Here is a 17,101-nt window from a genome sequence, read left to right as displayed (position 1 = left end):
TTGTAACTTTTTTGTGTGTAATAAACTTTGTGCTTTACATTTGACCTGAGTTGATGGCTATCTAGATATTAACTTTTTATGTTTGAACAAGAGGTTGCTGATATCCCTGAAGCCAAAACCAACAAAGGTCTGGTTGAGAGTTGTCGTGATACCATTTGGCACGTCATTCAGCTTCTGGCACTGCCCTGGCCGGTCCTCTTCTGGCACTGCCCTGGGACTGGCCGGTCCTCTTCTGGCACTGCCCTGGGACTGGCCGGTTCTCTTCTGGCACTGCCCTGGGACTGGCCGGTTCTCTTCTGGCACTGCCCTGGGACTGGCCGGTTCTCTTCTGGCACTGCCCTGGGACTGGCCGGTTCTCTTCTGGCACTGCCCTGGGACTGGCCGGTCCTCTTCTGGCACTGCCCTGTGACTGGCCGGTCCTCTTCTGGCACTGCCCTGTGACTGGCCGGTCCTCTTCTGGCACTGCCCTGGGACTGGCCGGTTCTCTTCTGGCACTGCCCTGGGACTGGCCGGTTCTCTTCTGGCACTGCCCTGGGACAGGCCGGTTCTCTTCTGGCACTGCCCTGGGACTGGCCGGTTCTCTTCTGGCACTGCCCTGGGACAGGCCGGTTCTCTTCTGGCACTGCCCTGGGACTGGCCGGTTCTCTTCTGGCACTGCCCTGTGACTGGCCGGTTCTCTTCTGGCACTGCCCTGTGACTGGCCGGTTCTCTTCTGGCACTGCCCTGGGACTGGCCGGTTCTCTTCTGGCACTGCCCTGGGACTGGCCGGTCCTCTTCTGGCACTGCCCTGTGACTGGCCGGTCCTCTTCTGGCACTGCCCTGTGACTGGCCGGTCCTCTTCTGGCACTGCCCTGGGACTGGCCGGTTCTCTTCTGGCACTGCCCTGGGACTGGCCGGTTCTCTTCTGGCACTGCCCTGGGACAGGCCGGTTCTCTTCGGGCACTGCCCTGGGACTGGCCGGTTCTCTTCTGGCACTGCCCTGGGACAGGCCGGTTCTCTTCTGGCACTGCCCTGGGACTGGCCGGTTCTCTTCTGGCACTGCCCTGTGACTGGCCGGTTCTCTTCTGGCACTGCCCTGTGACTGGCCGGTTCTCTTCTGGCACTGCCCTGGGACTGGCCGGTTCTCTTCTGGCACTGCCCTGGGACTGGCCGGTCCTCTTCTGGCACTGCCCTGTGACTGGCCGGTTCTCTTCTGGCACTGCCCTGGGACTGGCCGGTTCTCTTCTGGCACTGCCCTGGGACTGGCCGGTTCTCTTCTGGCACTGCCCTGGGACTGGCCGGTTCTCTTCTGGCACTGCCCTGGGACTGGCCGGTTCTCTTCTGGCACTGCCCTGGGACTGGCCGGTCCTCTTCTGGCACTGCCCTGGGACTGGCCGGTTCTCTTCTGGCACTGCCCTGGGACTGGCCGGTTCTCTTCTGGCACTGGCCTGGGACTGGCCCGGTTCTCTTCTGGCACTGCCCTGTGACTGGCCGGTTCTCTTCTGGCACTGCCCTGTGACTGGCCGGTTCTCTTCTGGCACTGCCCTGTGACTGGCCGGTTCTCTTCTGGCACTGCCCTGGGACTGGCCGGTCCTCTTCTGGCACTGCCCTGGGACTGGCCGGTCCTCTTCTGGCACTGCCCTGGGACTGGCCGGTCCTCTTCTGGAGGTTACCTTAAGGCCACTTTCATCTACAAGATAGGCAAACAATGAAACCGTGGCGACTGGTGGAATATGGTCAGTGATGTCAGACAGAATTTAGATCAACAACCCCACCAAGGGGACTTCAGCCCTGAGGCAGGATCCTGTAGCTCAGGTTTTCTTGCGATCCAACATGACTCCAGAGAAAGTAAAGGGAGTGTAATTGAAGTACATCATGATTACACCAGACGGGACCATCTGACAGTTTTCTGTGCAGTATTGTGCGGCTGTTTAATTAGCAGATTACATTTTAGAGGTTGTGGACGTGGTGAATGTGGTCTTATAAGTGACTGTTGAACAGGTAGCAGGTTACTGAGGCACAGCAAAGGGATAGGAACTGATCAGTTGGCAAGGGTTTTTTGTTAAAGATTGATCTGTGATCTCAATCTGCCCTCCGTCCTAGATGGAGGGAAGGTGACAGCCGATGACCCTTTCTACACAACAAAAGACTTCTTATCAAGTATTTTGATCTTGTTTTCGGGTAAAATAACAAATCTAAACATCCTTAAAAAAAGGTCAATTTTTCTTAACAAGCTAGAGTTGTATTAGGTAATACTACTTGGTTTTAGAAAATACACCTTAAATATCAAGTAATTTGTCTTTTTCCGTTGGCAGATAATTTTACTTATTTCATGCAACTATCTTCTCAAATATATTTTAAGAATCAGTGTACGGACCACATAGACCCAAACCAGAAAGGTGTGGAAGTGAGAATGGACTCTAATAGATATTGAAATCCAGGTCAATCGCGTGTCTAACTAGTTCCAGCTGAAACTCGCTGCCATTTCTTGCATTTTGAGATTTGTTTGCTGCAGTATTTTTCCAAGAAAAAGGAGTACCAAGTTAAAATAAACAGTTGTCAGATAAGCTATCGCTATTTTAACTGCAGTGGCAGCAAACGCACACAGTTTGCTGAGCAACTTTATATAACTTTTACCCAATATTATATTACAGATTGGGTGATGTGGACTGGCCAAGAGGTGTTGATGGGTGATGTGGACTGGCCATGAGGTGGTGATGTGGACTGGCCAAGAGGTGTTGATGGGTGATGTGGACTGGCCAAGAGGTGTTGAAAGGAGATATGGACTGGCCAAGAGGTGTTGATGGGTGATGTGGACTGGCCAGGAGGTGTTGAAAGGAGATGTGGACTGGCCAGGAGGTGTTGATGGGTGATGTGGACTGGCCAAGAGGTGTTGAAAGGAGATGTGGACTGGCCAGGAGGTGTTGAAAGGAGATGTGGACTGGCCAAGAGGTGTTGATGGGTGATGTGGACTGGCCAAGAGGTGTTGATGGGTGATGTGGACTGGCCAAGAGGTGGACTGGCCAAGAGGTGTTGAAAGGAGATGTGGACTGGCCAAGAGGTGTTGATGGGTGATGTGGACTGGCCAGGAGGTGTTGAAAGGAGATGTGGACTGGCCAAGAGGTGTTGATGGGTGATGTGGACTGGCCAAGAGGTGTTGATGGGTGATGTGGACTGGCCAAGAGGTGTTGATAAGAGATGTGGACTGGCCAAGAGGTGTTGATGGGTGATGAGGACTGGCCAGGAGGTGTTGATAAGAGATGTGGACTGGCCAGGAGGTGTTGACACAGTTCCTCCACAAAACAACAGCTCTAATAGTCAACTGTTCATGATGTACGCAAAGGCTCTCGTTTAATCAGAATAGCCCATTATATTGCTTTGCGGTTCAATAAGATTTACTCTACGTGTTTTAAATGTATTCGCTCTGGTTCTGGTGGGGATGGCAGCGTCATGCCACACATTTCCATTGCAGTCAAGTGTATCGTCGATGGTGTGAAGGGGTTAGAAGGCCTCGGTTGGCCTGAGAGACCACTGTTGTTCACTGCAGCTGTCCTGCTTCGCCCAAAACATACACAGCGTCTCGCGTCATATGATGCCCGGCCCACGTCTTCAGGCCATTCGTGTTGCCGTGGGCAACAGCACACACACCATCATTCTAAACGGAGGGCAGTTCTGTTGTTGGAGTTCTAACAGGTATGTATGGATCAGATGTGTGTAAAGGCCTCACCCTCATCACCTGGTAGCATCCATATAGAAACTCTGGTATACCATGTGCCCTGTGTCCCACACTGCTGCCTGGGCCCTGGTTCAAAGTAGTGTATCCTACAAGGACTAGGTTGCAATTTGGAAAGCGTCCCAGTCAACATGTAAAGGCCCCTCTAGTGCTTTGAGCCTGATAAGAAATGCAGATATTGATTGTAAAAGCACACACTCACGGTGGATGGAAATACAAAACCCTCTCTCTCTTTCACTCAGTCCTTCACTCTTCTCCTCGTCTGGCTACAGGATGAAATAAAAGCAGATTATAGAGATTGCCTCTGCTGGCCCTGGTGGGAATGTAAGGTTCTCTGCAAAGTTACTACCCTGATCTTACATCCATTTCAGTCTCTCTGCTCCCTGAGGTCTCTTTTTCTCTGTCTGTCTTTTTGTCTGTCTGTCTCTTTCTTTCTCTGTCTCTCTGTCTGTCTTTTTGTCTCTCTTGGTTTCTCTATCAGTCTGTGTGCTTCTGTCTGTTTCTGTCTGTTAGTATCTGTCCCTGTCTGTCTGTCGGTTTGAGTGTTTGTCTGAAGCTACAACATCCAAAACATCATCTTAAAATTAACTCAAAGTCCATTCTGACATTGACTCCATATAACCCATCATGTGGAAGTTGAATCTGTGCTGACTGATGATACGGTCTGTGTTGAAGAGGTCAATGTGTTCTCACGTGATCCTGTCCTGGCTTGACCTGTTCTGTCCTCAGATGAACTCCTCCTTCATGCTCTGACACAGTTTTTCCTGGTCTTTTCACATAATTCTGTTCATTCAGTATTACAGTTTACATGGGTTCTCCACCTGTGAAGGACAGAACAAACATGTACGCACTAATCTCTGTAATTCACTTTGGGTGAGAGTGTTTGCTAAAATACTTACATGTAAATTATTCATCACTGGCATCATTGACACCAGCTAATATCCAATTTCTCCTGTCTTCTGATCTGTGTGAAGTCCTCCTGGAGATGGTGTAGAGGAAGATAGACCAACGTCTGTCTCTGAGCTCAGATGCGTTTATCTGATGCCATGTTATATCTCTCTCCACTCCACTCTCCTCTCCTTTCTCCCCTCCCCTCCTTTCCCTCCCTTTCTCTCCTCCCCCCTTCTCTCCTCCCCTTTGCTCTCTCCTCCCCCCTTCTCTCCTCTGTGCAGACTGTGGCCATTCTAGAACAGAGGTTGACTCTGACGGAAGACAAGTTAAAGGAGTGCATTGACAACCAGCACCAGATCAGCTCACAGCTCCAGACCAGAAGCTAACGACCCAACCCCCAGACGACAAGATATCAACCAGGCCTCCTGACCAGAAGCTAACAACCAGACTAGAGACTGACTCTAGAAACTAGTACCAACTCTCCTAGCTAAGAGCTCAAACCAACCAACCAAAGTTTTTCCTATACTTCAATCCCAATAAAAAGACCTGAGTGAATGCTGTCTCCTATCAAACACAAAGGGCTTCTGTTGAGTCCTCTCTGTCCCCGAATGGGCCCTAGTCCTAAAACCCATCCATGTTCTGTTTTGTCTAAGGGAGGGCATCCATGTTCTGTTTTGTCTAAGGGAGGGCATCCATGTTCTGTTTTGTCTAAGGGAGGGCATCCATGTTCTGTTTTGTCTAAGGGAGGGCATCCATGTTCTGTTTTGTCTAAGGGAGGGCATCCATGTTCTGTTTTGGGCTGGAGATGGAGTGTATGTGTGTTTTTTTATGTGTGATTTAAAGTGTGTATGAAGGTTTTGCATGGATGAGCAAACTGACGTTTAGACAGTAGAATAGAATAGTGCTGAGAGCATCAGAGCCGTGTTTAGTGCTGAGTCAGAGGTTCTAGTAGGTGCCTTGAAAGAGAAGATGACCAAGAGGGAGAGCTTTGCAACTTGTGCCCCCAAATTATTTTGAAATGATCTGAGTTGTTGCTGTACCTTAAACTGGTACACGCAAGTCGCACTGGTTTGGATGTTGGATAAGGGATTTCTGGTTTAAATGGTGTTTGTTGTTTTGATAAGGGATTTCTGGTTTAAATGGTGTTTGTGGTTTTGATTAGGGATACGTGGTTTAGATGGGGTTTGTGGTTTTGAATGTAGATTTTTGTCTTTGTGCTCATAAAGGATGTGAGTTTTCCAAATTATATTAATTAGTATGTGAATTAAGCTGCTATTATAATGTGTAGGTTTTTGGTCATTTATTTAAGGAAGTGCTATGACCATATCTTCTCTAACATGGTTGTAGCACTACTTTAAGTGTCAAAAATTTGTATTTTGCAATAAACCTTTGTGCTTTTTGTTATGAATTGTTAATCCAACCCTGAAACTGCAATACAAGTGTCATTTTAGTTCATTATACCCCTGGTGAATGAAATACTCAGGTCTTTGTAAAGACGGAACCTCTTCATGTCAGAGGTGTAAAGTGCTGTTTTCTTGAGGAGGGGAATGTCTATCCAGCTTGGAGTCAAACGGGACATAAGCAGTGGTTTGGGATGAGTGGATGAGGGACAGCAGGAATGGGAAAAGATCTCCAGAGATCTGAAGAAGACAGGCGGGAATTGGGTGTTGAGAGGGCAGGTGGTTGACCGGAGTTGTTGCAGGATTTCATCTGGAGAGAACGGGGAACAAGAGGTCACATGTGTGGACGGGCTTACTGTGTGGGACTCATCTAGTGCAGCGAGCCTGGGAGGTTTGGTGAGATAGAAGTTAGAGAAGGACTGAGAGAGAAAGACCAAGGGAAATGCTACAATGTAGTGTGTCTGTGTGGGGTTTGTGGGGGTAGATGTTGGGAGAAAGAGAGAAAGACAGAGTGAAAGACGCTGCAGTTTAGTGTGTCTGTGGGGTTTGTGGGGGTGGATGATTTCTATGAACGGAGACTGTTCTGCTGTGTGATTGTTCCCCAGGAGTAATCCAGACCAGAGCCCGTTCTGCTGTGTGATTGTTCCCCAGGAGTAATCCAGACCAGAGCCCGTTCTGCTGTGTGATTGTTCCCCAGGAGTAATCCAGACCAGAGCCCGTTCTGCTGTGTGATTGTTCCCCGGGGCTAATCCAGACCAGAGCCCGTTCTGCTGTGTGATTGTTCCCAGGGGGTAATCCAGACCAGAGCCTGATCTGTGTGATTGTTCCCCGGGGGTAATCCAGACCAGAGCCTGATCTGTGTGATTGTTCCCAGGGGGTAATCCAGACCAGAGCCCGTTCTGCTGTGTGATTGTTCCCCAGGAGTAATCCAGACCAGAGCCCGTTCTGTGTGATTGTTCCCAGGGGGTAATCCAGACCAGAGCCTGATCTGTGTGATTGTTCCCCGGGGGTAATCCAGACCAGAGCCTGATCTGTGTGATTGTTCCCAGGGGGTAATCCAGACCAGAGCCCGTTCTGCTGTGTGATTGTTCCCCAGGAGTAATCCAGACCAGAGCCCGTTCTGTGTGATTGTTCCCAGGGGGTAATCCAGACCAGAGCCTGATCTGTGTGATTGTTCCCCGGGGGTAATCCAGACCAGAGCCTGATCTGTGTGATTGTTCCCAGGGGGTAATCCAGACCAGAGCCCGTTCTGCTGTGTGATTGTTCCCCAGGAGTAATCCAGACCAGAGCCCGTTCTGTGTGATTGTTCCCAGGGGGTAATCCAGACCAGAGCCTGATCTGTGTGATTGTTCCCCGGGGGTAATCCAGACCAGAGCCTGATCTGTGTGATTGTTCCCAGGGGGTAATCCAGACCAGAGCCTGTTCTGTGTGATTGTTCCCCGGGGGTAATCCAGACCAGAGCCTGTTCTGTGTGATTGTTCCCCGGGGGTAATCCAGACCAGAGCCCGTTCTGCTGTGTGATTGTTCCCCGGGGGTAATCCAGACCAGAGCCCGTTCTGCTGTGTGATTGTTCCCCAGGAGTAATCCAGACCAGAGCCCGTTCTGCTGTGTGATTGTTCCCAGGGGGTAATCCAGACCAGAGCCCGTTCTGCTGTGTGATTGTTCCCCAGGAGTAATCCAGACCAGAGCCCGTTCTGTGTGATTGTTCCCAGGGGGTAATCCAGACCAGAGCCTGATCTGTGTGATTGTTCCCCGGGGGTAATCCAGACCAGAGCCTGATCTGTGTGATTGTTCCCAGGGGGTAATCCAGACCAGAGCCCGTTCTGCTGTGTGATTGTTCCCCAGGAGTAATCCAGACCAGAGCCCGTTCTGTGTGATTGTTCCCAGGGGGTAATCCAGACCAGAGCCTGATCTGTGTGATTGTTCCCCGGGGGTAATCCAGACCAGAGCCTGATCTGTGTGATTGTTCCCAGGGGGTAATCCAGACCAGAGCCTGTTCTGTGTGATTGTTCCCCGGGGGTAATCCAGACCAGAGCCTGTTCTGTGTGATTGTTCCCCGGGGTAGTCAAGACCAGAGTCGGTTGTGAGCCACTGTGTGGACTCTTAGGTCAATCCCAAATTGCACCTTGTTCCCTATATAATGAACTACCATTTACCTATGGGAGCAGGCTGTCATTTTGGAATGCAAACTAGACTACTGCCTTTCTTACTTCAGGCTGCTGGGACTGGTTATTTTCAGCTGCCAAGCCCAGATCAGTTCAGTCTGCTGGTTCTGAACTGATGAAGCCACCATTGGAAGGATGATGGGAAAAAAGCACAAGGGGATTTTTTAAAGCTGCTGCACCCATTCTTGTTGAGACTCCTGTGGGAGGCTGGACTGGGCCCAGTTTAGGGTTTGGAATGGGCTGGGTTGGAGACTGGGCTGGGTTAGGAGCTAGTGGTTGGTCATGAATGGCATGCTGCCTTGCCATCCAGTCATGTGTGACCTCAAAAAAGGGCAGGGTCAGCCGATGACCCTCCCAGTACACGGTGATGACCCCAACCGTGGTAACACGTCATCTGAGTGGTTTGAGACTGTTGAAGGTGCCGTCATCATATTGCCAGATAATTTTGCACTCCAGCTTCAGCTTGTTGGCAGGCAAGTTAGCCTGGCCCTGGGGCTGCAAAGCAGGCCAGGACCATAATTCCCCTCCACAATGTTTTGCGTTTGGTGCGGGGTTCTTCTGGTTAAAGAAAATTTTGTTTTCCTCAGACATGTTTGGAATTGTGGTCACAACTCCGCTTATGTTGTTCTTCACACGTCGTCTCGGTCTCTCTGTGCATTTGTATCCTGTTTTTGCTGGACCGCACAAGCAGCCACGAAGAGCAAGAGTGTCTGACTGCCTGACCACCCATTGTTAAATAGCGTAGGGGTTGGAGATGCCGTCTGCCTCACAAAATACGCAAATGGTATTCTGTACAGTAGGTTTTAGATAAGCACAGCAGCGGAGTATTGGCCACTTCTCACAACAAAGCTGGCATTGGCCCATAAAAAGCTGCTCTTCAAAACCCCTCCCTTGTTCACCATAATCACACCAACTCGCTGAACCAGGCTTGTTTTTTTTTAATAAAGCTTCTTTTCAGACCTCCTAGATGGCACATTTGTGAAATCTCTTTTTGAGGGTAGATCAAACTACTAAGCAAAGAACGTTTAAAAGACGTCTTTCAAGTCATTTTGCTGGGAAGCACTTCGACAATGTTGTATTCCTGTAAATCCCCTGATGTCACCCTGGAGTTTTAAGACACCTTTCACATTTTTTGACCAGGTCTTGGTGTGACCGCCTGTAGATCGATTGCCAGAGGACTGCAATCTTCCCCATTTCTTGATTGTGAGTTGGACAGTAGAATGATCACTTCAAATAGCTTAGTAATTCTTCTGTTACCCCTCCCAGAGGTGTGGCCATCGGAAGCCTTCTGAGGGTCTCGGAGAGCAATTTGGACCAATCACGTGTATGATTAAGACCAAACCAAATGTAAGTCTGGACCCTCCCAGTTACTCTAATGACATTTGCATATGTGTTTAGCCATTTGATGTCTTTATTTCTAAAATAAAGTTGGCTCTATCTGTTGACAGGGTTTAATTGAAAATGATCCATTATCCATTTAAAAATATTTCAATAAAAACATATTTTGAAAAGTGTGTATGTCTTCATTACTGTCTTTATAGTAGACAGACATTTGAAAAAAGTAAGTACACACCTTGGTTGAAATAATTTCATGTAGCAGTTTCTTGGAACTGTTTCTTGCAACTTTGCCTACTCTTTTTTTTTTTTTATATAATTTTTTTGTACTGCCTGAACTGTCTTGTTCAAGGGCTACCTTGCATGCACAGTCTTCTTCAAGTCTGCCATCAGCGTTGACTAGACCATTCCATAACCCACCTTGTTGATTTTTTTCCCTGTTTTGGGTCATTGTCCTGAAGCAGCATCCATCCGCACACATTCCCTTAAAGAAATCTCTGTTACAATATGTAATTCACAGCTGACTCAATCATGGCAAGTTGTCCAGGCCCTGAGGTTGTAAATCAGCCCCAGACCATAACGCCACTGCTGCCTTGCTTTACAGTTGGTATGAGGTTCTTCTGTTCAAAGGAAGTATTTTTGCAGGGATGTGATTTCTCAGAATTAATCAGTAATTCCGGATTTTCCGACTTGACAATGTGACCCCCGTGAATCATGCAGATCCGTAAAAAGAAATGTGTGGCACTGCCCGAGTAAAATGGGGACGATTTGAAGACATCGTTTCAATGGAATTTCCTGGACATAACATTATTGTTGCTAGTAACCTTCTGGTCAAAACATTGCAGCCAGTAGTAACATTAGTACTGTACATCCATTTTTATTAAGCCCTGTATATTTTCCTGCTTGTTTGTCGTTTGCCAATCACATGCCTGATTTTATTTTTCACCAAACATGGCCTCTGGCATTGTGGCCACAACTCATTATTGTCTCATCTGTCCAGAGCAGTGGTTCCCAACTCCGGTCCTCGAATACCCCCAACAGCACACATTTTTGTTGTAGCCCTGGACAAGCACACCCAATTCAACTCAATGAGAGCCTGATAATTAGTTGACATGTTGAATCAGCTGTGCTTGGCTGGGGCTACAATGAAAATGTGTACTGTTGGGGGTACTTGAGGACCGTAGTTGGGAACCACTGGTCCAGAGCACATTGTCCTAATAGTTTTGGTCTTTACCCAGGTGTGGGGTCTCAGTCATGTCTTGGTATTCATATTTGAGAGCAGATGCTTGTTTGTTACTGACCTCTCTTGTAGACTGTGTTTTTTTGACAGTTGACTCATGCACTTCAACATTAATTGTGGAAAGAAAGGCCTATAGATTCCTTGGTGTGACCCTGTTAGCAACTTTCGGTCTGAATTCCCTGGGATGCCATGTCCTAAATAGATTGGCAGTGTTCTGGAATTTTCTCAATTTGTCGATGATACATCGGACAGTAGAATAACGTACCAGATTGGCTTTTTAACCCTCTTCCAGGCTCATAGACATCAATAATCTCTTTTTCTGAGCTCTTCGTACAGGCCTTTTGGTCTTGGCATGATGTGTTACCACACAGCCACAAGGTTAAGACCAAACCAGAGTTTTAGTTTCTTAATGGACAGCTGGACCCTCCCTGGTTACTCTAATCATTTTCTAATAATTTGTGATGTAAAGGTTGGGTGTACACATTTTTTTCCTAGAGGAAATTAAATTTTGGATTATTTTGCTTCTAAAATAAATTATTTCAATGGTTGTATTTGTGTTTGATGTGTTACATTGGATTCCCTTTATCAATGAATGTTTGAATATAGGGAGGTACTTTTTCACATGACAATTTATTAGTTCTGTATAAAACTACAGTATATATATATGACAGTGCATCTATACTGTATATACCTAAATAGACACATCAGACGGTCACAGAGAACCACAGACAGACAGGGAAAGAAGGAGAACGTGGGACATGGGGAGAGAGACAGACTGAGAACAACAGACAGACACAGGGAAAGAGGGAGAATGTGGGACATGGGGAGAGAGACAGACAGAGAACAACAGACAGACACAGGGAAAGAGGGAGGACATGGGGAGAGAGACAGACAGAGAACAACAGACAGACACAGGGAAAGAGGGAGGACATGGGGAGAGAGAGAGACAGACAGAGAACAACAGACAGACACAGGGAAAGAGGGAGAGAAAGCAGCTCCCCTCATCTAGGGCCTCAGTCAGTTCGCTCAGTTAGCTGGGAAGAGGGGCGGGAAAAGACCAACACACACACTAGTTTTAATAACTACTAGCATGCTCCACTGCTCTCTCCCTGTGTGTGTGTGTGTGTGTGTTAGAGAGGAAACCTAGACCAATCATCTGCACTGTACAGAACAGTATGTGTGGCCCACAAAGTTAGTGTGTGAGTGGTTGTGTGTTTGTTGCGTTTTTTGGGCCTCTTTCTGAAGCTGATAACATCTGGATGCATTTCCTTCCATGTTTGGCTGTTGCCACTGGCTTCGGACCAATCGAGCTTCAGACCAATCAGGCTTCAGACAGACTTCCTGAAATGCTGATACCCACTCCATGTGCGCGGAGCAGTGGCCCCTCTCTACATGGCGCATTCCAACAGTTCAGCCACATTAAAGTAAAACCAACTCTTGAGGAGTGCGTTGCTTTGAAGAAGCACATCTTGTGGAGTGCGTGGCTGCCTTTGGACTGCAGCTTTAAAGGAACACATCTTGTGGAGTGCGTGGCTGCCTTTGGACTGCAGCTTTAAAGGAACACATCTTGTGGAGTGCGTGGCTGCCTTTGGACTGCAGCTTTAAAGGAACGCATCTTGGCATCGTTCTTGAGGTTGAAATACTTCTACCAGACAGTCTGACTGTAATCTCTGTGATTAACTCGCAGAATCTGCCCACAGGAGATGAGTCTGACTATGCTGTTTTTGTAAGGTGCCGTAAACAAAGAGGTTGCGTGTTTCTGTACCTCCCTCCAGACAGACTTCTAGTGACTCTCTCTGACTACGCTTGGCGTCGACTCCCTGTTGCTTCATTTCCAGTTTCCACTTCCTTCCTCCTCCTCCCTCTCCTCTTTCTCCAGTTCCTCCTCCCTCTCCTCTTTCTCCAGTTCCTCCTCCCTCTCCTCTTTCTCCAGTTCCTCCTCCCTCTCCTCTTTCTCCAGTTCCTCCTCCCTCTCCTCTTACTCCAACTCCTCCTCCCCCTTCCTCTCTTGTTCCTCCTCTCCTCCATCTCCTCTTGATTGATGTCTGACAATCTGTGGCTCATATGGGTCTTTCTCTCTACAAACATTAGTTTTTCTGTTCCTGAGAGGGAATGGAAACTGAAGTCCAGGTTCACCATACCTTAGCCCTAACCTTAATCCTAACCCTAACCCTAACCTTAACCCTAACCCTAAGCCTACCCCATTATGCCTAAACCTTAAAATAACCACAGTTCGAAAACGATGACCTATTGTGAGTTTTGACATAAACCTAATTTTTAAGCCAGATATGGCTTTTCTGTTAGTGGGGACCTGCCAGAAAAACTTCAGAGAATGATTTGTATGTTTTTTACTATATTTGTGGGGACATCTGGCCCCCACATGTAGAAAGCGATCTAGTTTACACACACACACACACACACACACCGAGGCACATACCTGTTTGTTTTTCTATCTTTGTGGGGACCTTATACCTAACCCTGATCCCGAAACTCATTTTTCTAGTTCTGTAATTCTAACCCTTGCTCCGATTGTAAATTTTGACCTTAAGCAATATTTATACAAAAAAAGGGGGGAGAGGAAACATTTCCCCATTAGTCAAATTTTTCTGTTTTAGCCACAGTATAGGGAAGTTTTTGTCCCCAATATACTGTACCAGTCAGAAGTTGGGTCACACCCGTTCAAGTGAATAGGTGTTTTCAAATATTTGATTGGTACTGTAGTAAAGTGAGGAAAACTCATATGGACACACGGACACACACGGTCACACACACACACACACACACACACGGTCACACACACACACACGTGCACTACTCTCCCTGTGTTGAAATGGTACATAACCCAGTGAAAGTCCTTTCTAAGGGAGTGTTGAAAACTCACTCCGCCTAGAGCATGTTTCACACTTGTTGGTGTTTGAAATATTAAAAAGAGCTTCACCCCGCTGAAAGACACGTTTATGTTCCATATGTTTTTGTGGCATAACAATTCTTTGGAGGGGAACTGTACTACAACCCCATTTCCAAAAAAGTTGTCACGCTGCATTAAATGCAAATAAAAACGGAATGCAATGATGTTGAAATCATTTATTCCCAATTTTAATTGAAAATAGTACAAAGACAACATATATTTTTGGAAAAATACATGCCCGTTTCGAAATTGATGCCAGCAACATGTTTCTAAAAGGTTGGGACAGGGGCATGTTTATCACTGTGTGGCATCACCTCGTCTTTTAACAATACTAACAATACAACACTAATGTTTGGCATTTCTGGTGCCTTCACAGATGTGCCAGTCACCCATGCCTTGAGCGCTATTGCATCCCCATACCATTACATTTGCTGGCTTTTGAACTGTTCACTGATAGCAAGCCGGATAGTCCCTCTTCTTCAGTCCAGAGGACGCAGCGTCCATGATTCCCCAAAATAATTTCAAATTTTGATTCTTCAGATCACGGCAAGCAAGTTTATTTATAAAGCACAATTCATACATAGAAGAAATTCAATGTGCTTGAAAAAGAGGACAGTTTTCCACTTCAATTCAGTCCATCTGAGCTTGGGCCCAGAGAAGGCAGCGGCGTTTCTTGTGTGTTTCTTTTTGACATGGTGGAGTTTTAACTTGCATTTGTGGATGCAGCAACGTACTGTGTTCATAGACAATGGTTTTCTTCAACTCAACAGTGAAGAAACAATGTTTGGTCATCCCTGTAGTATACAATCTCTTGTGGTGTGAATCCTGAATGTGGAAGGCCTGTAAACTGTGGTGTATGAGACGATGACATCACATTACCCTATAATGCCTAGTTGTGTTGGTAGTTGGTTCATTAAAGCAATGAGGCATCATGGGGGTTTGTCACATATTTCCAATATACCACGGTTAAGCGCTGTGTCCAGACACACTGCCATAAATCACACCCCCTTATGCCTTATGGTTTACAAAATACTACGGCTTTCAAACAACGATTAGTCAGGATTTAAACCACCTGGTCTACCTTATTTTAACTCGCTGGCCCCTGTCCTACAAAAACCAGCGGTCAGGATTTAAACCACCTGGTCCAGTTTATTTTGACTCACTGGCCCCTGTCCTACAAAAACCAGCGGTCTGGTTTTAACCACCTGGTCCAGCTTATTTTGACTCACTGGCCCCTGTCCTACAAACACATTTTCTGCAATGTTGAGAGAAGGCCAATATCTGAATAACTGGGACTTAGTAATTGTCATTGTAATGAGCACCCCCATTGTTCAGGTCGTCCCTTGACTGTGTTGCTAACGGGCCGAGCAAATCTGACAAATCGGCCAGGAAGGCAGAGCTGGCTGAGGTTGTCGAGGAGTGAATGTCCCCTCTTAGGTTTTGATACAGCAGAACAGGCGCACTCTCCAACTCTCCCAGTTCTGTTAGGAGTCATTTCACTGAGAACGTGCTGAGATACAGTGCATAGAAAAAATTACAAATAGACAGATCGTGACTCCATACTACAACGACCGTCAACAAAATAATTCTAATAGGCTACCCTGGCTTCGGTCCACTGCTCTACCATAATCTAAGATTGTCTGTGTGTCATTATCTGTCATCATCTTAATCTAAGGTTATCTGGGTGACATTATCTAAACCTAGGATCATTTGTGTGACATCTTAATCTTAAGGATGTTGGAGTTAATCCCATTTTAACTTTAAAAGGCACTGAGATCTTAATCTGTTTCTTCATAATCAACAGGACTATAGGAGAATGAAGAAAAGAGGCAGACAGACAGACAGGCATACAGGCTGAGAGAACTAGTTAATATTATTTCTATGTAACATCGTTCTTCTAGGAGATTAAGGATGTATTTGTTCTAGGGGCTGGTTTAATGTCCATAGGAGTGGGGAGGTGTGTGTTCTAGGGGCTGGTTTAATGTCCATAGGAGTGGGGAGGTGTGTGTTCTAGGGGCTGGTTTAATGTCCATAGGACCTTTTTTCCTGAGACGAACTGCATTGTGGGATTGTTGACGTGCTGTACCCTGCCTGCTGTTACCTACCTGGCTACCTGCCAAACTTTTTCGAATTTACTCGATATAAACTAATTGGTCAAAATTCTATTTTAGAGTTTTACCAACGCAATATTTATCTGTTGACCTCTTACCCAACTTTTCTACACCGGGACTCTTTTTGGACATAATTAACAGAACTACTCACCCCTGAACACCCGAGGCTAAGTATCATTACAATGCCTTTTCACTGTAATTGTTGTAGCAACAACACGGAGGAGAATGTTCGTCTTAAGTTAAAGATAGCAGAGTTAGAGGCTCGGCTTCTGACGCAAATGCCAGGCAAGGATTATGCTAGTGTAGAAATAGAAAAATCTGCGTCAGTGCCACCAGGTAGAAACGATAGTTTTGTTAGCCCCCCGGCACAGCTCCTGCAGCCGGGCAATAACTTTCTCTTGGTCACTGGGAAGAAATGCCGTCGACCAGTTAAACCTGAATCGTTGCTAAAACCAACTGAGACTTTGAACAGGTTTTCCCCACTGGAGTCGGAGTCAAGACCCGAGCCGTCTTCGGAGGGGAATGGTCGGCAGGCATGTTCTACCGGTGGACTTGAAAAACTGAAAACTTTAGTCATTGGCGATTCCATCACACGCAGTATTAGACTAAAGAATCAGCCGGCGATCGTACATTGTTTACCGGGGGGCAGAGCCACCGACGTAGCCGCAAATCTGGGGTTGGTGCTAGCGAAGTCTAAAACTGGCAAGTATAGAGAGTACAGAGATATTGTTATCCACGTTGGCACCAACGATGTTAGGATGAAACAGTCAGAGGTTACGAAGCAGAACATAGCATCAGCGTGTAAATTAGCTAGAAAGATGTGTCGGCATCGAGTAATTGTCTCTGGCCCCCTCCCAGCTAGGGGTGGTGACGAGCTCTACAGCAGACTTGCGCAACTCAATCGCTGGCTGAAAACGGAGTTCTGCCCGTCGCAGGAGGTAGAGTTTGTAGATAACTGGCCTTCTTTTTGGGACTCTCCCAGAAATAGGGCCAGGCCTGATCTGCTGAGGAGCGACGGACTCCATCCTAGCTGGAGTGGTGCTCTTCTTTTGTCTAGGAACATTGACAGGAGTCTCACTCCTATAGCTTTAACATGAGATAGGGTGCAGGTCAGGCTGCAGGCTGTTAGCCAGCCTGCTAGCATAGTGGAGTCTGTCAATAGCATAGCCAGAGTAGTTAGTACAGCTTTACCTATTGCCACTGTGACTCGTTCCAGGCTGAGAAAAGTTAAACAAGGTAGTGCTAACAAAAACAACCTTATTAAGATAAAGCCTTCCTCCACCTCGGTCAAAAATAAAAATAATTGTATCACTTCGCATCTCAAAATGGGACTCCTAAA

The 17,101-nt window shown here is 47.0% G+C and overlaps 1 protein-coding gene across 2 annotated transcripts in view; it reads left to right on the top strand.

Moving 5' to 3' along the window:
* Window positions 1-6,889, top strand: part of poc1a (POC1 centriolar protein A) — a 41,263-nt gene extending 34,374 nt beyond the window's left edge. For both annotated transcript variants that reach the window (XM_029113411.2, XM_029113401.2), the window contains one exon: window positions 4,885-6,889. In XM_029113411.2, coding sequence (XP_028969244.2) covers window positions 4,885-4,989 — 105 coding nt within the window. In that variant the 3' untranslated portion in view covers window positions 4,990-6,889. The remainder of the gene's footprint in view (window positions 1-4,884) is intronic.
* The last annotated feature ends 10,212 nt before the right edge of the window (window positions 6,890-17,101 follow it).

The sequence above is a fragment of the Esox lucius genome, chromosome 2, assembly GCF_011004845.1.
Source record: "Esox lucius isolate fEsoLuc1 chromosome 2, fEsoLuc1.pri, whole genome shotgun sequence".
Classification (NCBI taxonomy): Eukaryota; Metazoa; Chordata; class Actinopteri; order Esociformes; family Esocidae; genus Esox; species Esox lucius.
Note: the sequence above shows the minus strand (reverse complement) of the source record. Positions and strands in the feature narration are given on the sequence as shown.